Source organism: Varroa destructor, unplaced genomic scaffold, assembly GCF_002443255.2.
Source record: "Varroa destructor unplaced genomic scaffold, Vdes_3.0 BEIS01000002.1, whole genome shotgun sequence".
Lineage (NCBI taxonomy): Eukaryota > Metazoa > Arthropoda > Arachnida > Mesostigmata > Varroidae > Varroa > Varroa destructor.
This window is the reverse complement of record NW_019211455.1, coordinates 13,705,115-13,726,262: the sequence shown is the minus strand read 5'-3', so window position 1 is coordinate 13,726,262 and position 21,148 is coordinate 13,705,115. Positions and strand designations below refer to the sequence as shown.

The 21,148-nt window shown below is 40.7% G+C and overlaps 2 protein-coding genes across 10 annotated transcripts in view; one reads left to right on the top strand and one right to left on the bottom strand.

Moving 5' to 3' along the window:
- Positions 1 to 14,628, top strand: part of LOC111243619 (uncharacterized) — a 126,507-nt gene extending 111,879 nt beyond the window's left edge. For 8 of the 9 annotated variants that reach the window (XM_086981649.1, XM_022789421.2, XM_086981648.1 and 5 more), the window contains 5 exons: positions 8,005 to 8,213; positions 8,636 to 8,781; positions 9,383 to 9,639; positions 11,762 to 12,071; positions 12,465 to 14,628. In XM_086981649.1, coding sequence (XP_086837775.1) covers positions 8,005 to 8,213; positions 8,636 to 8,781; positions 9,383 to 9,639; positions 11,762 to 12,071; positions 12,465 to 12,619 — 1,077 coding nt within the window. In that variant the 3' untranslated portion in view covers positions 12,620 to 14,628. The remainder of the gene's footprint in view (positions 1 to 8,004; positions 8,214 to 8,635; positions 8,782 to 9,382; positions 9,640 to 11,761; positions 12,072 to 12,464) is intronic. The other variant, XM_086981651.1, reaches the window with a different exon arrangement.
- A 121-nt stretch (positions 14,629 to 14,749) lies between these two features.
- On the bottom strand, positions 14,750 to 20,816 carry Cog3 (conserved oligomeric Golgi complex subunit 3). The gene is made up of 9 exons (XM_022789417.2): positions 20,635 to 20,816; positions 20,345 to 20,413; positions 19,554 to 19,743; positions 19,001 to 19,209; positions 18,340 to 18,800; positions 16,729 to 17,082; positions 16,414 to 16,579; positions 15,632 to 15,940; positions 14,750 to 15,367 (listed from the first exon to the last, which is right to left on the bottom strand). The coding sequence occupies exons 1-9, from the start codon at positions 20,788 to 20,790 to the stop codon at positions 14,921 to 14,923; spliced, it is 2,361 nt and encodes a 786-aa protein (XP_022645152.1). The 5' UTR covers positions 20,791 to 20,816; the 3' UTR covers positions 14,750 to 14,920.
- Positions 20,817 to 21,148: the final 332 nt, after the last annotated feature.

The following is a 21,148-nucleotide window of genomic DNA, read 5'->3' as shown; positions in this document are numbered from 1 at the left end:
GTTTTTATATCGTGTCGGCAAATGTACGTTTATTTTTGCTCAATGCCGTCGATAGCTTCTTACGTCATTAATTTCCTTCTTCCTACCGATGCAGCGGGCTGATCGCGGCTGCACCGGGGGGCGAACGCTGTGACAAAACTCGACTCTCGCTGGACATAGATCTTGCTTTGCTGTTACAGAGGAGAGGTCGAAATTCAGCATGTGTCAGATTTTGACATTGAAACATTTCACAAACTAGAAAGCACTGACTGTACTAGGTGCGTTCCTAAAATTCGTTCTCAGGGCGAAAGAAAATAGCGCGCCTTCAAAGATCAGAACCGCGAGGTTACCAAAAGGAGGTCAGAATAACATACGAGTTCCGATACGAGTTAACATATGAGGAGAACACCGCAGTCCAATAATCTGTTACTTTGCAAAGGTAACAGATTATTGGACTTATATATAAAACAATTATACGGTTCTAAATATTACCAATCTCCTCTGTGGCTATAGGGTAATTTTGGTGTACTAGGTTCGTAAGTGTCAGACATTCGTCGAAGTTTTGCGCTAAAAATAACTTAAATTAACTAAATCGAAATATGGATCGTTTTCATCTCAGATGGAATGGCGTTGTTACATTTTTAAACTTGTAAAAATGGTCGAAATGCAAAAAATGATCGATCCTCGATTGCAGCGCCACATCCATTGACATGATGATGCTTGCGAATGACTGTTTACTTACATATCACTTAGATATTATATCTATCACTTACATATTACATATGAGGCCAGCCTCAAAGTGATTTTTTTTTCGACTTGGTGATTTCGCCGTGGGACTTGATTTGTTCGAATTTCGCTCAGATCGCACTGTTTGCTTGCCTTTTTATTGTGTCATGCTAAACAACAATGGCGGAATTAGTCCGGCAGTTCGCTTACGGGACTACCGGCGAAGTCAGTTACCGCCACGGACGCTATTGACCTTCCCACAGTTCTGCATCTGACTTACCAAAAATAATTACTGTCGTCTTCCGTGGTGAATCCATTGTAGCTTCGTCGTGGGTCAAGCGACGGGTCTTCATTATTTCACTTGAACTTTCAGTAGTAATAAAGATTGATCTTAGTCGTAGCCTTTGGAATGTCATTGCATGGCCGCCATGTCCTCAGCGAAGCCCCACGCCGATTTTCGAATAAGTTTACGACGTTTTATATTAGTCGTTACTATACTTATGAAACATATTATTATTGTCTTATTGATTTAATTGGCCATACACTAAATACGTCTGAGTCCTTGTCTCACAATATGGTAACTTTCAATAGAAGGTACGGGAGGTTGCTAATAAGCACCGCATTTCTTGCTCAATGTGGATCGGCTGCGTGAGTCGCCAATTGTGTTGTACTACGCTAAGTGTTGATGTTTCGAGCTGGACTGCAACAATTATTGCGATCGTTTCTTCGTCAACGTATTCTCGAGGATGCCAACCAAATCAAACAGGATGACAAAATTTCTGGAAGATGAATTGACCCCGTTTACGTGTTAGCACCCAATACCCGCCATCGTCGTTCTTGGGATGACGAACTTATCCGTGTCATCTGCTATAGCTACTCAGACAGGCAGGCCGACATTTGCAAACGTTAGCGCTCCTTGTTATTCTGAGTGTTCAAAGCCAGAATCAGGGTCCCCGATTCGTCTGTCCTACAGATGCCTGGAAGTGGAGAAAAGCTTGAACTGGCAAAGCATTGGCACGCTTTATTCCAGTGTCTACTAGATATCGTTGAGCCAGAAGTATATTTGTAAAAAGGTTCCTCGTCGGCAAGGTACTTCTTTTCAACAAGTCGCACTAAACAGTGTGTCTTCGTCTGAACTTATTATCTATTTCGCTTAATGCCAAACTACTTACCTTCTATAGTGAAACGTCCACACGATAGGTCGTGCTCATAAGAAACTCAGAGCGAAAAAAGATTTTTCGGTTTCAACAAGATTATGCACCGTAATATCACTACTGCGCTATTACTAAAGTGGTACAATACCTTTTCAAAGTATTTTTCGCATTATTCATTTTCAGTGCAGGCAAAATTTGTGGACTACACTAGCGGATTTTATTTTATAAATTATAATACGAAGCACCGCCTAATCTGTGAGGTGTAGTGCACTTTTTATGTGCCGAAATTAGAGCGAATGGAGCGCCGCCACCTGATCAGTCAGCTATCATATATGGCACTGCCCGGTTATACGGTCCCATGAGGTTTTAGTGTCTCGCTGAACTTACGATTGCTTGGCGAAGTCGATATTATCTTAGGTTACAAAAACTCTCCGAAAGAATTGTTTATACTTTGCCACATTCGGCATCAATCGCCAGCTGCACTAACAGCAGCAGCGACATTTATTCTTCGTGGTGGTACGTCCGTTCGATTGAATTCAATCATTGGCTTTAAATGTCGTCCGGCGGACACGAAGGACGACAGCATCAGACATAGAAAAACACTAGTGCTGGCCCGTATGAGGTGACAGGCTTTGTCCTTTTGCGTTTGACAGCCGTCAGAACATTTACGCGCCGTAAAATGCTGCTAGTTCTTGACCACTAGTCACTTGCTGAGTTAAGAGTTCTTCAGAATAGCGGGATCGGTTGTGACGAAAAACGTTTTGAATGGGAAAAGCACATTTGACCTATGCGGCAAATCTGATCCTGTTTTTCAAGATGCAAACACTTTCTATTACTAGGTAAAATCCGAGAAGATGACTTACCCGGATATTGATACTTGAGAGGCGATCATCGCTTGCTACTGGTTGTATAATGGACATTCATAGACTTTCTGCAAAAAATGCTAAGTAGCCGATAATTCGGCTGTTCCCTTGCTATGAGGTCGTGAATTAGCTATAACCGATAATAGCAGTAGGTACAATTAGAATAATTATGGTCAATGCAATTTTTACAAGAAGTAATAGCAGAAAAACGGGCAATGAGAGTTCCGTAGTGGATACTAACGTAATATAACGCAGTGTCATGTCATCTGGCGGCTTCGTTGTCACAGTTTAGAACACAAATATTAGAGGGGAAAACCTGATGAAAGGCCCCAGCCCTCGTTGTCTCATAACTTTCTGCGTACAGTCATTCATACGCGCATCAGCGGCAGATCACATTGTCTGCGGAATGGCTTTACTATAACTATTACGAGATGATTCTACTGATGCATTGTCTTCTGCCATTCCACTGTTAAGAGACCTAGAATGTATGGCGCGCCATTGCAAATAAAAATGGACAACCGTTCCTCAATCAACACCTGATGATCACCACCAGAATATTGACGTTACATTTGAGATATTCTATGCGTCCTGAGTGGTGAATTGACAGGAAATCTGTCAATACGATGGTAATGTCCTTTGTTTGTCGATACAGATCTTTCGACTTCGTCGGAAACAAGGTGGCCACCGTTATATTATGACCATTTTGTGATCAGCGCTACCCAAGTTAGTGTTAAAGCTCTTTCTACTTGAAAAAGCAGCGTGAGAATTATCTAACATAATGAGATCGACTTCCAAATGATGTTCGTATGCGAAGATATAACGCAAAAGCTGAAGGGTGTCGGCATTCAGGTACGTAATTGCACAATGCGTTTTGCCTAGATGTTTTATTTCAAGTTCGACTGTGTCTCTCTGTCCACTAATGAACAATCTGTCTTTTGATTCACTTCAACGACTTTCTGGCATTACGCCTTCTTCTTATTGGAACCACTGAGCTGAAAATAGCAGTCTTATTTTAAGCAGAAGCCACAGATCTGCGCCCTACGAGCACATTATTGAGCATACGTTTACAGAATCCGCCTGCAGTCCTGTGCACAATATGCCGGTCAGTATCAGCCATGAGGCGGTGAATAGTAACCCTCCTTGTTAATATAGTGGCAATTATATACGAAATATTTCCACTGCAATCCGCTACGGTCTACTACAGCTCTGTCCTATTACCTCCCAGTGGCTAGAATCGTCGCCGCCTTTCCTTTGGCAGCGTCATATTCTCTTCCGTTTCAATATTTTTCCTACGCGTTTCATAGCCGCTTTGTCCACTACTGTTATCATGCCCATTTCCTATTTGCATCTCGACTTCGCCGGTCACCCTACGGTTACGTTAACTAGACAGTGGCGTACCGTCGGAGCCCCCGAATCGTTCATTTGTTTCCGTTGTAACCGCCGCTGCCGTAAAACCAACGGCGAAGTCTCCTCTCAACCCGCAGCGCTTTTTATAGGTCGTCAACTATCAGTTCCTTGGAGATCCAACCAATAAGCAACGACCGGTACGATACAGACCTCACTTCAATAGACATATCAACGATGAGATTCGAGCAGCAGCAATAGCTGGGTTGGTGACGGAGGCGCTGGTGATCGAATGGCTGATGCAATAGAAGCGCCAACAGAGTAATGCAATGCGGGTGGCAGGATGACGTTGATGGTCTGGTCTACGTGGCGCGACTGTGGCCAATACCGTCGGTAGCACCATCAAAAAATGGTTAACGCGCTGATAAGCAATGGATACCGTAGGCACAGCATGAACACGGGTTTCGGGTTCTAAGTCGTCCCTTTTTTTCTAGATTTTTTTCACCCTTGTTGGGTGTTCTTTGAATTTCTTCTTCCTTAAGATCTTTTTTTGGCGCACGTACCGGTAAAGCCGAACGGACAAACTAGAACGCACTGTCGGTAGCCGCAGAGGCAGGCAGGCAGGCAGGAGCCTGGACGGGCGAAATTACGTAATCATCGATAATCGAAACTGACCTCGTGGAAGCGAGGGGGAATTAGGCACAGTCGGTGCTTTCCGGCCGTGATTCACTTGTAGTTTGAGCAACAGATGCCGTCCACTGCTGAATAAAAGTGTTTTCTTCGTCATGACTGTGATAGGTACGCGACAGGGTGTAGCGGTAAGAGGTTTCCCTCGTTTATTTATTGACCCCCGATCTGCACTTGGACGTCGCGCATTACGCCAGTCGTACGCAGTCCTGTTAGCGGTTGGGACATTGGTAATGTCGCTGATCGTGCTGCTTGCAAAATTAACGTAGTAATATAGATTACCTATGCATCGCCGTATTGCTATGGCAGCCCAACAACTTTCGCATATGCAAATGCCGACAATATTTTAGTTAGCTTTTTAGTAATAAAGAAAAATACGCCACGCCCGATCAAAACAAAAAAGCACAATGGTTGCGACCGTCCTGAAGCAAAATCATCGATACGTTTTTCCCGTTATTGGATCTTGCCATCATTGTTTTCGTTATTACTTCGAGGCCACAATCGGCAAAGGGCCAATTTTAATTAACGTGTTATGTGCTTTATATCTACAAAGATGCACGCTACCTTGAGCGTTTATCTTGAGCCTTGCCAGAATCAGAGCGTTTAGGTAAAATAATGTTTCACACGACACTGTGAAATCGAATCTCTCCAATGATCTTCAGCGCCTAAGGGTTTTTTGCCGTCAATGAAGGTCATTTTTCGTCTGTGAGAAGTATGTTATTCCACGCCGATCGTGTATATAAAAACTCACACAGAAAAGAATCTTAACCAGCGTTTTCTGGATTTAAAGCCAGGGACCTAGTTGTCTACGCCACATTACGCTATATACTGACAAATTACCTTTCAAGCAAAGCTCGTGGATGCGAACTGATATTTGCTTTAGGCAGGTGTTATTGAGAAAAATTAATAGGAATGCCTTCTTAGTCAGGCACTAATCCTTTGCATATAAGGTCAAGAATCACAAATCAGCTTATAACGTTAAGGCACATCGAATTCAAATGTACTATATCGGCCTTTTCCACTAGTGTTGATCTAATATTTGTCTAACAATATTCTGCTGGTATTCAATACCCAGCTGTAATACATGCCAATATAAACATTACTGTAGACTGTTATCTAGCAGTAGCCGTTGACGATAAAAGTCACCATACGGTTTTTCCGGCTTGCGATCTGCTAGTGAACATTTCTACAAGGAAGGGAAGAAAACCCGTTGACCCGCTATACACTTTCGGCGAGCTCACTGCAAAGCACGCCATAAACCGCGCGAAAATTTGAAGGAAACGAAATATTTTTTTAAGTAGAAAAATCTGCACCAGGCATAATGCGCAGGCACTTCCGATTCCATCTTAGTCTTAGTAGCAGCAGCAGCTGTAGCAATAGTCATAATGCAATTTGTACCGATAGATTTGCGCGAATGACACTGTACTTCGCCGATAGCTCGTAGGCTATTACTAGGTTCGCTGAGTAACTAAACGTTGTTATCTTCTCACCGATGTCTGTCGTGGTACCCGGCTTTTCTGCTTTCCCTTTTATTTTTTCCTACTTTCACAAACGGCACATGAAGCTACCAAACAAATAAAAGAGTTTTGCTTCACGTTACGTCGCAATGATTTACGAGTGAGACTATATGCGTTGAGATGCTCCAAATTCTGCCTCACAGAGCTACGATTTTAACATCTAATATAGGCTGCGTTTGCCTAGAGACAGCACAAGCCATTGTGTGTTGAACGGAGCCCTGAATTCTGAATTTCAACACTATCATCAGAAGTGTTGCAAGGTCGTGTTAATATGAAGTAGATATAAAGGTATCTGCATCTGTTACTACCCTGCTAAGTGAAGCAAGTTAAATGCCTAGTATACCCTTGTGGAGACGCGAAAAGAGCTCACAAACTCGTAACGATAGTAGCATTTGATCTATCAGAAGTATCTATCTATCGAAATAAGCAATAACAAAAGAGGAATAATCACCAAATGCAATAGAAAACAAATAACAGTAACATTCGTAGAATTGAGCATGACAAAGTAAAGAAGGATATAGCTTTCTTAGTGCAGGCTGTTAAACCATTTCGGTATATCTCAACTTGTTGGGGACTGACCGCGCTCCAGAAAATTCACTACATTATACTCCCCTAATCTCCTAAATAATCGAAAAAAATTACTCACACGAAATGTATATCAATAATGAAAATTGATCAGAGCCTTCAATTTTTAACTTGCTCTCTGCTCTTTGATGAGTAAAAATTTAACGAATCTGCGACCCTGGGCACAGTCAGTGCAGATGACGGATACACTGGAGATTTACTCGGTGCTGCTCGTTACTACTTTAACTAGTCATTTTCATCTTAAATAAGCCCCCTTTTCGGTATCATATCACTAAAGACAGCAGCGTAGAGTTTTTCTATTTATTAATTTGTACTTCAATCGATAGACCGTTAATACCACTGATGATGGTCGATATCGATGAGCTGTATATAGCTGTGAACCCATGCTGGAACGTAAAGCACACGACATCGACGTGAGGTCAAGGTAATTATAAAGACAGAAGGTAAAATAGACCGGACACAACTTCGCGAAGTGGTCCCATATAAGTTACTTTCGTAGTTTTTTGCCCAGTGGGCCCAGTTTTCGCTTTCATTTGTGCGTAACCCATAATAAGTTCTCAGACTTCATTAATTAGAATATCTATTAATTATTGTCTTATACGGATCAAAAAGCAGTTCTTAAGAACTGCTATAAAATAGCAAAATATAAGTCACCGACGAAACTAACTTTTCAGACACCAAAGTTTTTTAGTTAATACCATTGAATGCGATACAATAGCCTTTTGAACCAATGTCGACAAAGAGAATTAATTAATAATTAATTAATTAAATTTCTTTCCCAACCATTTCATCTTGTATTCACTAGACATTAACAATCGCTGGTAGGAATCAACTGATATCTGCCTTCATGCTCTACGCCTTCCTCCGTTAATAAAACTATGAGGTAAAGGTTTAATCGGGTAATCCTAAGATAATCATAGCGAGTCAAACAGAATCCGATCTTTTTGTCGCTTCTATAACATTGTCGGCAAGCTAACTCCTTGAATAATAATTAAAAATGTAGTAGAAACACTGGAGTGTATTCAATTTGCCCTATTAATCCATGACGGTATATCCATGAAAATGAATAACTGCGGTGCGTCTACTTGCAGCTACTCCATTGGTTGCCCAGCTTGCATTGTTCATAACACTTTATTGTTAATTGTACAGGGTGCACGGATAACAATGGACGCTTCTGGAAATATCGTGATCAAGCGAATCTCGAAAAGCTCCATCTTCGTCAATAGCGTCCAGCATGGAGAAAGCTCGGCCATTTCGAAAGAAGTCATCGATAGTCGCGGACATCTTGACTTCGACAAACCGGTGAAACTCTTCGATATGGACAAATTTCGAGCTAATGTCATCCGTGAAATGAAACGGTAGGTTAACCAGCTAACCAGTCGGCAAATAACAGTTAAAAAAAGCAACGAGTCTAAACAGAGGTTTTGCAATTGGCTCGAATCTGTTTATAATCTCGATTCTTCTTGTAATCTTCTACTCATGATTTTTGTTAACGTTGGCAAGAAGAGATTACAACGGCTGATAATATCATACATCACGGATGGTCATCTTCCGTGGTGCAACTGGGGTGGTGGTGGTGGTAAAAGTGTTCAGGCTACTTAGTTCAAATAGAGGTTCTCAATAAGCAAAAAAAACGAAATTAACGTAAAAAGGCCCTTTGCTTTTTGTGAACCCCTTAAGTGGAACTTTTTTCCCTAGGCATAATAAATAACCTTAAATAAAAGTTTTATTAAATAAAAATTGCCTAAAATTACATAACTTCCATTCTTTTTCTTTGTAGAGCCTATCCCGACAGGCGCACCCTCGAAGCACAGTGTGTCTCTTGTATTTCGTTCGTCCGTGACTCATCCGATGTCCTGCAGGTTCCTGTTTGGGTTATGGTGATCAATATTGTTGCCCTCGATATGCTCAAGAGCAAACTGCCTCGTAAGATATCATTTATAAATTAATAGGTATTATTTGAACCATTTTGCGTCGATCCAAGCAAGATCCTGCATTAGCTAGCATTTAAGTATAGTTACTCCAGCTTTTCCTTGACTCCTTTAAATGGATCTGTCGATACTTCACTCAACTAATTTTCTTTATTTGAGATCTTTCTTTGATATGCTATATATTTGATGACAATCGGCTGTTGCGGACAGAATCGGTATTGCTTATCATATAACGTGTCTATATAATATCTATATGATCTAAATACATTACTCTTGCTAAATTACGTTCTGGAAACTTATTCAATTACGATTGGTATATACACCTGGTAGGAGACACCTGTATATATATGTGTTGCATATACAGGTGTCGCCTCTGAAAATCTCTAGCTCTATTCTGCCAGTACGCATATGTGCACGACACGCATCAGTAAGCAACATGATTTCATAAACACACTGTTTATTGGTTGGAATGACTTCTTTAAGCTACGGGTTTGAAACCTAGAGTTTGATCAGCGTGCGCCAAGAGAACCCCCTGATCGGTTATTAATTTTCTTTTAACCTCTTTGGATTTTGTGCCTCTCTATCTGTTGCTACAGCTCAGTACGCTGTTCCCGCAGCAACGAAGCGGCAGAGTGCTCCAAACCTGATGTCGATCTTTGATTCGCGAGATGGCGAAGGTCGATCAAAGGACGACCTGGAAGATCCCTATACGGCTCTGCCGGGTGGCGCGTCATCGTCGGGATCATCAGGCGGTCATGCCTCACATGCGAAACGTGACCACCGCGAACCCCGTCCACCTAAGTTACCGCCCCGGGATAAGCGACCTCGGGTGCCCCGCGTAAGTACTCCTCAGGTCAGTTACCAGTTCCAATTATAGTTAGAATCTTGAAATCGCTGCTGTACGCCACGCTACTATGATACCGGTTCGACAACAATAGTAGCAATAAGTTCATCCCATCCCAGATCAGCAGTGCTTACAAGCTACTAGCTGAGCTAGCACATACGTACGACAGCCTCAGTTCCCTTTCTCTGCATGATAATCCTCAACAACTTCATGCCTGCCCAACTCATCAAATTGCCTCATCTGCCCTTTGACCTTCATGAGCATCTTCCTGCCTGGCCTGTTTCACACTCCGATGTTTGACAGATTCGCAACAGCGGTTGACGGCAACTGAATCTCCGGTGTAGTCAACACACAAGCCATAGCCAATTAACCTTCTGAAAGCAATACGCACGTGTATATATAATTGCCTGTGAATGTACATTTGTTATTTCAACTGATGAAAGATGCACTGGCTGGCCAACACTTGCCTCTGCCACTATCGTAGTCTCGACGAAACGGTGGCTAGCGAGATTTAGCATACTCAATCACTATTTAACTCTTTAACATTTTAGCCAATATTGTTTGTTAAGGAATGCTCTGATGCTGTACATACACTCATTACTCAATCTAGTTCGCGTGTGTCTTAGCAGTATGATCGGGTCCCCGCCCTAAACCGAATTGATGGTCTCGCACTATCTCAGATCATTGGCTGCAGTCGTTGACATTGTGCTGAATATGGCTCTGTTCTTTGCTATTTGTATTATATGTGAGTATAAATTACTGAGTAATTCAATGACTGCTCGTTTACTAACAATCAAATTGCCTGCCTTAGATGCTGGATAATCGTATTGTACGTTTAAGAAAATCACCAACCAGCGAAGAGCTTATTTTGGCGTACACGGCGTCTGACGATCCTGATAATCTCCTCAGTATATATTTGTTGTCCACAGATAATGACCCTATTGTTAACGTTATGATGAATTAATATTCATTGTTTAAATTTGTTATTTATACGATAACGGCAAGATCGAATCGCTAACATTCAACAATGGTAAGGCTTGCTAATCTGAAACTCAAAGCATAGTGTAAACGATCCACAATGGACTCGCTATGCAATACTTGCTTTGCCTACTTTTTTCAGCTAAATTATACTTTAAAATAATTACAGAGCCACTGACATGCGAGATTAATATTTAGGCCGTTAACACAGCTGGAAAAAATTAAATTGAAAAAATAGAAGCCTAATCTGTATGCATACATGCATATCACATCACATAAGCAAACGTATTCAACACAGAAATGTTTCAGAATTAATGATTATTAATTTCGATTAAATAATCATCAGCCAGCACAATTAAATCTTCTTAGCAGCAGCTGCATTTATCTACTAATTTCTTGTTTACAGCGGTTGCTCACGAAATCACGAATTTATTTAGCATCGTTTAATACTCGATGTCTGTTTTGACCGCGCTGTTGAGACAACTTGCAAAAAATAACACATTTGTATTTTATAAGCAAATTTAATTTTCCCGCCATTACAACTGTTGGGTTAGTGAAATATGCTATATCAGTAGATTTCAGTCTTCATGTAATCTTACAAAACATTTTTCCTATTCATTCGACAGTCTATATTAAGCACGGAAGATATAAAATATGTATTAGTTCAGAAGGATCCCCACTGTTCATTAAATTGACGCTAACCTGTTATTTACGAAAAATGTTATGCTTCATAGAACTATGTTCGATCTCATCGTATCACACAACCACTGGCCATGACACTTTTCCCCGCCTGATAGCAGAAGCATTAGTTGCCAATCTATTTCCAATGGATATGATAGTTGCCATACGTAATCTGTAAGCTCTAGACCACTTTCAATATTATATAACTACAATATCATATTCACTTTGTCCTTCCTAGAAAAAAATATATGAAAACAGCTATTTTTTCATACTTTTTTTAAAAATTATTTTTCATGCTTTTCGCGTTGATGTGCGTCTTGGCGACGTTCACAACCGATGTGATGTTCCGGAAAACTGCCTTTCCGTCCTGCCGCGCTCGCAATATTGAACGGTGCTTATACTGCCTTGTGGCTTTTTGCGTCGCTACTATTCCGCCTTCCGAAAAATTCGATCACTCAATGAAACACCGTAGCCCGATTATGAGGACACTTCATATTCTGGCGTCCCGGTTCATATGCAGATGCAAAGGTCAGGTGGAGGCAACGAACGCCAGCCAGCGCGTAAGATCTCGTCGTCCTCAGGCATCTACGACGACCCTTACTATTGTGGGCTGAAGGCGCGAGTGTCGAACTTCGGTCAGCGTGACCCGCTCAATATGTCACGCCGCGATCGCGAACGACTGCAAAAGGACGCTATCTATGCGTATGCTTCCTCCAACCATTCATTCAGCTATTTGAATTCGCTATATGGAGCCGCAAAAAACAGGGAAAACAGCCTATACCGTAAGTAAATCATATTTCTGTACGATCAATAACCGCAATGTATGAAGCCATTCTATCTGGTCCACACTGTCCTGAGACGGTGAGTAGAACGCTGTCAAACGCAATGTATTTTACACTAAAACTTGTATCACAATTGATGTAAATCTTGTACACATGATGTACGATATACAGAAACTATTGGCAAAGACTTATTATAATTAGTACATTAAATGATTAAGACACAAATTACCCTGTTTGTATTATTGTGTGTCCCTGTTTGATTCTTCGAAATATTCGCACCTACATTTTCATTCTATGGACACCGTTAGGTACCTACATTACCTCACTTTAACATGTCTATTCTTTGTACTGACCGAATTATTTATCTACACAATCTCCCTTGAATCTTTACAGAGAGCGCAGACCATGACTATTCAAAAATCTACGGTGTGCTTCCATTGCGACAAAACTCGACGGCCCAAAGCTCAAGCTCGGGTGGATCTTCTGCCGGTGCTACCCCAACGTACACGCATGGACCCAAAGAGGTCTACGTCGGAGAGTGGGAATAATCTAGTATCCAGTTACTTGTCCTCTCACCATACAATCGCATAGTGTGAAAAGACCGTTCCATGGGTGTGATTCCCGCCAGACCTCTATGTTGGAGGCTTGACGGGAGAAGCATCGTTTCTGGGCGATTTATTGCTTACTCCAAGAGGCCCCGAGCTCATTATGACGGCGATCCTCAGCTGATGATTGACACAACCACATCATAAATTTTTCATCGATTCAACTGATTCGGAAGACAGATTTTGTGAAAGCGCGTCGAATAAGAAACGATTATAACGCTTCGTTCTTCTCCCTTGCGTCCATTCTTTTTGGGGAAGGTACAGTACCAGGAGTTCGAGCAGCATTTTTCCTGTATTCATCAGTTCAGATCCTTTTTTTCGTTCTATTCCGTAGAAACTGTTCTGAATCATAAAAGCCAGCCGCGCTCCACGCCAGATTATCAAGTCAAACTATCACCGAGGATACATCGTCGACGTTTCGGACCCTCGCTTATAAGTCAGCCCTTGGCATCTTTTCGTTAGATTGAAGAGGGCCGAGAGTCTAGATAGGTCTACGAGTGTAATGTAAACTATAATATTAATGATGATACTAAAAATAATGATACAAGCTGGCTACAACATCTCGTTCATCACTGTTAGATCAAGCTCCTTTAATATTATTATCGGCTATATAAAAGAGCGAATGGTGTACATGTTTACAATAGCATAACTTTTTATTACTTTAATTTGAAATAAATAACTTTCCCATCGAACATTCTTTCTTACTATAGATAAAGGGCCCCAGAAGTCATCGCTGCAGTATAATTAGAACCTTCACCCTAAAATCGGAAGCGAACTATTGTAGACGAAAAAAAACACATGGGCAAAAAACAAGCCAGGTTCAATGTTAACGCTGATTTGCCTCGTCGTGACTCGATAATCACCAACTGTACTTTAAGTAAATGTTCGACCAATGCATATGAAGTGAATACGGAAGATAGGGACATCGATTTTGAACAATGCAGTGTTCAACGTACACTCCAGTATTTTTTTAATGGTCAATTAGTAGTATCGCAACGATTAAATTTAATAAAAAATGTGTCACCGTCGTAAATTAGTCCACAGCGTCCCGATCTCTCGAATGAGATTAACGTTCGGTGTGTGTAACTGAATGGACGAGTGACTCCGCCTGAAAGATGGAAGCCAAATGCAAAGGAGACCATGAAGAACTAGAGAAGTTTGCTTAATCTGCTGGCTCATGTCAGAGGAAAGGTCTTAAATGGAGAATATATTTACGCTTGAACTTTTACGGTGTAATTTTTGGAAATAGCTGTAAGCACTGTTCGGCCCGTGTGCACGATTTTATACGTGGCTGTTTTTTTTACGCTTTCAAGCGGCACAATCTACACGTTCGATTTTTTCAAATCAGCAATGGTCCCGAAGTTTGGCGATCCCCTTTGAGTCATGCGCCGGTCCTAACAAGCAACGAATACTCAGTGACGAGGCATATAACATAATGAAATGACAATAATGCTGAGCATACAGTGTGTGCGGCCCACGATAATTATGCAAAAGTTCTAGGTATTGTTAGTGTCTTGGCGTTGACGATATCGTTGGGCGACGACGACGACGGAAAGACTGTAACGCGACAAGGTGCCAGATAAACTGATAATATACATAGATAGACAGAGTCGATACGGGAAACCATAAACTTTTGCCACAAATTTTCAACATTGGCAAATTGACAAAGAAGACGTTTTCACATCACACGAACAGCGATAGCTACAATAATAACTACAGACCATTAAGAGGGAATAGACATGTGAGAGAAAAGTTCGATTTGTGGAAACTGTCATACATAAAGCACAATACCATAATACCACATGGTAAATGCGTTAATCCAATGAATGACTGAGTGAATCGGTAGATAGCTGGTTGTTTGTTCACTGATAGACTCAAGCATGTAAGAACTCGTACGTAAATGAGTGAATTAATAAAAAGAAATACTAATACAATTCTCCATCCATCCAGAATGGTGTGTATTTCCAATAGGTATCATATTGGGTATCTTAGCATGACTCCTATATAGCATAACCTTTCATGTATTTTAAACAGGCACATTTTCAGCAATGGATAGAAATCCCTCAAGAAAAATAGGGGCAGACCAAGTATTCGATTTTTATTTTTTTTATATTATTACTGCCTTTAGATATTCCACTTAACAGCACTACACACCTCGTCTCATTTTTTCATCCCTTATTGCGGATTGAGTAAAACTTGAAGAAATGAATATTGATTAATAATGCGTTTAATTCACGCAGTCACCTATAACTGGCTCATACGCATCGAAATCTGTTCAGCGCTGGGGCAGGCGATGATCATGAGGTCATCCTGCGTATAGTTATCCTCGAACATCTTGTTTAGCTTCTCATAGAAAACGACAGTTTTACTTTTTATCGGCTTAAAAAGTATAGCTTCCGTATCCCTATTGGCTAAATAAAGGCTCATAGCCTTTTGAAGACGTGCAAGACGTTCTTTTAGATCACGATAGGCCGCGGAGACTATCTTGGACGCGGCTGAGGGTTCCGCAAACGGCTGCTTCTTAAGAATGATGTTCGGGTCGTTCTGGGCCGTAATAACAAGACAGCGATCGAGGTATGAGCGGAGTTCAGAACCAATCAGATGACTGCTAACTTCATCAATGAATCGTTCGCACACGAACTTGAGTTGCTTATCAACAGCCTTCTTTGAATCGATCAAATTCTCTTTAACCTGTACACAACGCAGGGCATAAAAAAGAACTCGTTGAGAAACCCTGTTCTGTTAACGGTATACGTGACGTTCAGGTATTAAAGTATAAATACGTACATGTGACGTTCACCTTATGGTGTACTGAGTATTATAGAATGTCAAATATTAAAATACTTCTTGTAATAAAAGAAAGTAATAGTACATATCTTCTCTGAATAAATCTTAACAAATTTTTATAAATTTGAAGACCAAGTAAATAAGGTAACGTAATCTATGTCATTCTACCTGCGGTGTTCCTTCGAACAGGAATTCAAGAAGGGCATTGTTCGTTCCCAGAGAAAACAGCCGATTTTTGTTATTCATTAGACTTAGTGCAGCATCCCGAATTCGAGTGAAGTCTAGCGACGTTTCCTTAATGGCAAAATCGATCTGAAAGGGCGCAATTTGTTCCCGCAAAATAAGTAGATGTTTTATTTCAAACAGCCGTCCGTGTAGCGGCGTTTTGTTACGTTTCGAGATGGAGTCAGCGGCTAGTACTAATGACTCAATGCACATGGCCAGAACCTCTTGCGACAGCCCTTGAAAGATTGATTTCTGAAAACAACGAGAGCGGAAGAGCCGAATGAGAATCAGTTACTAAATAAGTAAAATGTACACTTGACGTGTAGTCTCAATAATTAAATAAGTATTGGATCCGTGTCAGCCAGAAACTCAGATATACTCTTTTAAATCGGCAAAATCACCGAATAGAAAAATGGACATTACAACTTTTTTGAATTACATACAGTTCTTCCCAGTTATCAATACAAATACTTCTACAAAGAGTTCTATACACAACTTAATGTGTGGAACAATGTTAACTGTAAGCTTTATTATAATGAAGCACAACATGCCGACTTGATTATCGTTTCAACATATTCAAACATTAAAATTTAAGCCTACAGTGTGGAAATCTATGCCAAAGCTACAAGAAAGCATACCTAAATAGTTACCGTTCTCGAAAGTGAATTCAAAGAATATTTACAGCTGCTACCAACATTTTCACATGTATTAATTGATCAACTTACGTCTAGACAGCGATAAAGTTTCGAAAGGCAAAGCAGAGTTCGACGCACGGTTGGATACCACATCCCGTGAATATCAGCCGGGCAAGCTGCCGCACCTGACACAGACGAGTGTCGCCGTTTTGCTTCGCCAGCGGAAGACACTGCACTTTCAGACGCTAATGAAGCTCTACCAAAACGCAGAAAATCTTAGAAATATAACTATTACTAGATAGGTATCAAATTAATTGATAGACTTTAACGGCAATGGAAACAAATCTGAGATATCTCATACACAGTCATATGTATAGGACAAATTTAACGGTAGCTCGAACTCACCTCGAAGAACTCCGGCTAAGAGAAGGCGGAGCACCCGCTAAAGTTTCAGCTATCGTTTGCATCATTTCGAGTTTTTCCGGGTAGGCAAGGTCTCCTGCGGCTGCATTGTAACCTAAAATATCAGTTCGAATGTATACCAGCGTACGAAATACCAACCGCTCCTGTACATCCTGTAGCATAGCTCGAAGGCATTCTTTAAACGCACGCACATCCGTAGCTGACTCCTCTTGTTTTAGAATCGAGCATAGCTCCGATAGGGTTTCGAGGTGAAGCACATGAACGATAATTGGCCGGAAAGCATCATACAACTTAGCGCATAATGACGAAAGAAAATCGTCCAGGGCTGAATTGGACCTAAAGATTTAGGAGGGAAAGAAGAACAATTATAAACACGAATGACTGTCGCTATCAAAACCATAGTTTGGAAATTAAACCGCTACAACCGGATCCGGCGGGCTTAGAAATTGAATAACTTCCGAACTACGCACCGCTTGCCAACGAAATTTGACTGGTAAATATTTCAGTTTCTTGGAAACTCGTAAGTGAAAATTGAGTTCACTTTGGAAAAAATAGTCCAAAGAATTAGTTTTGAAAATCGATGCTTAGTGGTCGAGTTTTTATTTCTTGCAGGCCAGAGCGCTTAAGCGTGATCACAGGCTCTAAAGATTGTGTTGGTCAAAATTAACAATTCACCCAAAAACGTCTAAGAAAACTATAACCGGAATACTAGAAAAAAAAAATACGAAAACTAAGTAAAAAGAGGTGCCCGATGTATCGACCTCGAGCCAGTTAAAAATGGGTGTGATGTATTTCCTGTCAAATCAATGAACGCTAATCAAGAGACCCTCCCCCTTTCCCTCCAGCATGTGGTGACCATAGAAAAAGCGTGCTTTACTTTCTACCAGAAAGAGAATGGCTTCGCCCTGAGAGAAACCCGGTTTGGTAGCAGTATCGAATAGGTATAGACGTCAAGTGGTGGTAGTACATACAACGGACACCAGGCTCATCTGCTACACACGCAAAAAAATAATGAATGTAGCCAAATTTCTTGTGTGTTTCAAGAAACACATGGACCGTTAGCATAGCAATCGAAACCATGCACTCTGATTACTCGATAACAATGCTAGACTTCGTTGCTATGTTTCAATTATTTACTGGATTGAGAAAAGAAAAATCCAAGGTTAGCCTTTACTCGCCTATTTTCTCGTTCTAAGTATGTGTAATTACGCAGTTTTCCATGTTCTGAAAAGGGCAACTGGTGTGCAAGCATATCCTATTATCGACTTGTTTCGAGAAGCCAGAGATACAAAAATTATATACGAGAATGGTTGGTACATGGCTGACCAAAATCTGCTGAAATGCTGGAATGTGTTTGTAGTACCGCTAACACATTAAATCACCATCCTGAACCAACTAGTTCAAAAGTGATTCAATTTCAAATCCCACCGAGTTCGCTTGTAACATTTTAATAAGTAAAATATAACTATTTCTAATGAAATGCGACTGTCCTATGACATTCGAGCAACGCAATTATGACATACTTTCTACTCAAGCGATTAACTTGCACTAGCAAAACTCCAGCAAGATCATTTGTTACACGGTGATACTCACTTAGAGAAGAACTGGTAATAGAGCTGGGTCTCGTCGTGGCACAGTCTTGCTAGGAGGGAAGCACTCTGTCGAAGGAATGAACAATGATCCTTCGGGTGCTTTTCTTTGAGATCTTGTATGGCTTGATCCAAACTCTGGGCCAGTAGAAGATTTCTTTGCGCGAAATAACTGTTTTGTACTTCTTCAAGGATATCACTGTATAGCAGTTTTGACGGCGCCATACGTTCTTCAATCTGAGCCGTCAAACTCTTAATACGGGGAGCGTGGCTCTTGAATTTTACATAGAGAAGGGTGAATGTATCTAGTTCGGGGTTTGCCTGAGCGCTGCGTTGAGAAGCGGCCTGTACTTGGCGAGCGCTTTGCTCAAGTGTCGACGATACATAGGCCTTAATCATGCCCAAAGCGTTCGATTGAAGATGCCGATAGCGGATGACATAGGCTGCCGATTCTTTATATTCGGGCTGTAAGTGAATATGATTGAATGGATGAATACATTATGTTACATAATTCCTAATATCGTTGCTGTTGTTGCTGCTGCTATTGTTATTATCGTACTATTTATTAGTCAACCAACAGGTACGCATTAATACATATAATATGCTTATTGTTACAAACCAACAATTGATAACTGATTACTTCTTTACCACTTATGGCAACGTACATGATTCTCAAGAAATACGAGACACTCGTCAATACGGGTTAGTAACGGAATAAAACCGTCACTTAGGACTGTGAGCGATGGAGCATGAAGTTTCTGCTGGAGCGCTTCGAGTTCGACGAAATGACGGAGTTTAGACTGGATAGCTTCTGACACTCCCGCCAATTTCGACTGTTCTGACAGTAGAGACTCACATTCACAGTGTAACGCTCCTAATACAAAAGAATATTAAGTTTACTATTATTAATATTATGACTGATGAAAAATGAAAATGCAACGTTTTCTATAGGCGTCAGAAAAAAATGCGCTAATTAAACGGTATTAAAAAAAGTAAACGCAGTATACTTGAAATATATTGTTTCCGACGCCAAGCCAATCTTTTGTGCATGCGAAAGCGAACAATACCACTAAGTGGAAACACTTGAATTAAACTTCAGAAAAACTTATGACAAAAATTACACCCAAAATTTCGTATATCGACGAGCTGCTTTTAGAATAACATCTACCTGTTCACTACGATATATTCTTACAAGCAGCAATCTTGATACGGTCTTACCTGTTTTGTTGGTGACAAACTTGTAGTCCGTCTGTAATAATTCAAGCTGATCTAGAGCCTTTTGCACTTCATCTCGCAAGTCACCGCATTCAGTCCGATACGATCGGAAAGCTGCAACAGCGGATAAATAGCGGCAATCGATCTCTCGCTGCATCTCCGGCTCCACAACTTTAGTAAATGCTGACATGAACTAAATGACGTTTGTTTCCGAAAGTAAGGTTCTTGATTAGATTTTTACCGTTGTTCTTTAAGAGATATCTCTTTCAATCAAAGAGAAAACTGTACTAGAGAAAACTAGTCACTGATACTGCCCATGTTACTCATCATAATTACCTATATGCAATTGCTCTATTTGTTCCATTGTATAAAAAAGCTTATTTTACTCATATGTTATATGGAGTAAGTTTAGTTATAGCAAAGAGGATCACCTGCAGTATGCCTTACATTGCTTTAGTCCTAAGTCAGTCCTTGGTACGGCATGCAACTTTCTATTCTTAAATACTATTAGACAATATGGCGGAAAATATTGCAATGAAAATTTCATATCGCCCTTGTTGTTAATGTGCGCATAAGTGCTATTATCAAGAGTGTCTTCGATAGTAGCAAAAATATGAAATATCAATAAACAAGCTGTTCAGCTCTTAAGAACTGGGATTTCCTGACAGGTTACTTGTAGTATTACAACTACTATACCATCCAGTCAGTATGTTATATAGGTAAGGCGTTCACAGTGAATACTTGATCGAACAGAACGGTAATCGGCAAATAATAAATCTGGTGGTATTGCCTACCTCCTTTGCATTGGTGTACTCAATCTGAAGTGATGACAGCACCGCATCATCTTCGCCCAATTTTTCATCCTGAAATAATCATCGAAGAACATGTAGCTACATTATAGAAAAAGTGAAACCAGTAAATTGCATCTCCCTATGAACCGAACATTTGTTCATTTAAACAGCGTTCGGACAGTTATTCCTGTCAAAATCGTGTTTTTGTAATATACTAGTGGCGAGTGTATTGCTGGCTTAGGCCATAGGTTGGGCACGTAAGACGTCACCATGTTCGAATTACCGATTCAGACCTTTTCCACTTTGTTGCCACTACTCAAAGTCTCCAGCTGGTCTAAAACTTTTAATTGGTGGTCAGACAGGGGTGCCAAAGGCTCTTCGGGATCATCCCATTTCGATAAAAGGTTCCGAACTTGGTCACCAGCAGCTAGAGTCATGGAGGTCGCCATCTTGTCAACAAAGTGACCGCAGCGCTACCTTGTGATCATTGAATGCAGGTGCGCTCTTGATCGGTAAAAAAATAATTGCTGTTATCAACTGTTCCTGCGATCTGATCTACCAACCAGGTTAGAACTGGAGTTCCTTTATCATAGATATCTAAAAAGTGATTCAACTAATTGTCAAATACATTTGCCTTTGCTTGTTAGACGTATTCCTCCTCCGCTGCTGCCCTTACCCGAAGAGATAGTTCCGATCCCCAGCTGTTTTAGCTTTGGTTTCAATTGAAATAGGCACAGATGTTCGAATTTTAGTGCAGCCAACAATTCCTTCCGGAACTTTAATAACAATAACAATCTTATATGCATT

Bases quoted from the DNA above. Each gene is read 5' to 3' on its own strand.
- Cog3 (XM_022789417.2), bottom strand. From the start codon at position 20,790: ATGGCGACCTCCATGACTCTAGCTGCTGGTGACCAAGTTCGGAACCTT. The intron at 19,210-19,553 runs GTAAGACCGTAT...CTTTTGTATTAG, and splicing joins GTTTGTCACCAACAAAACAG to GAGCGTTACACTGTGAATGT. The intron at 18,801-19,000 runs GTACGTTGCCAT...ATTCACTTACAG, and splicing joins TCGTATTTCTTGAGAATCAT to CCCGAATATAAAGAATCGGC.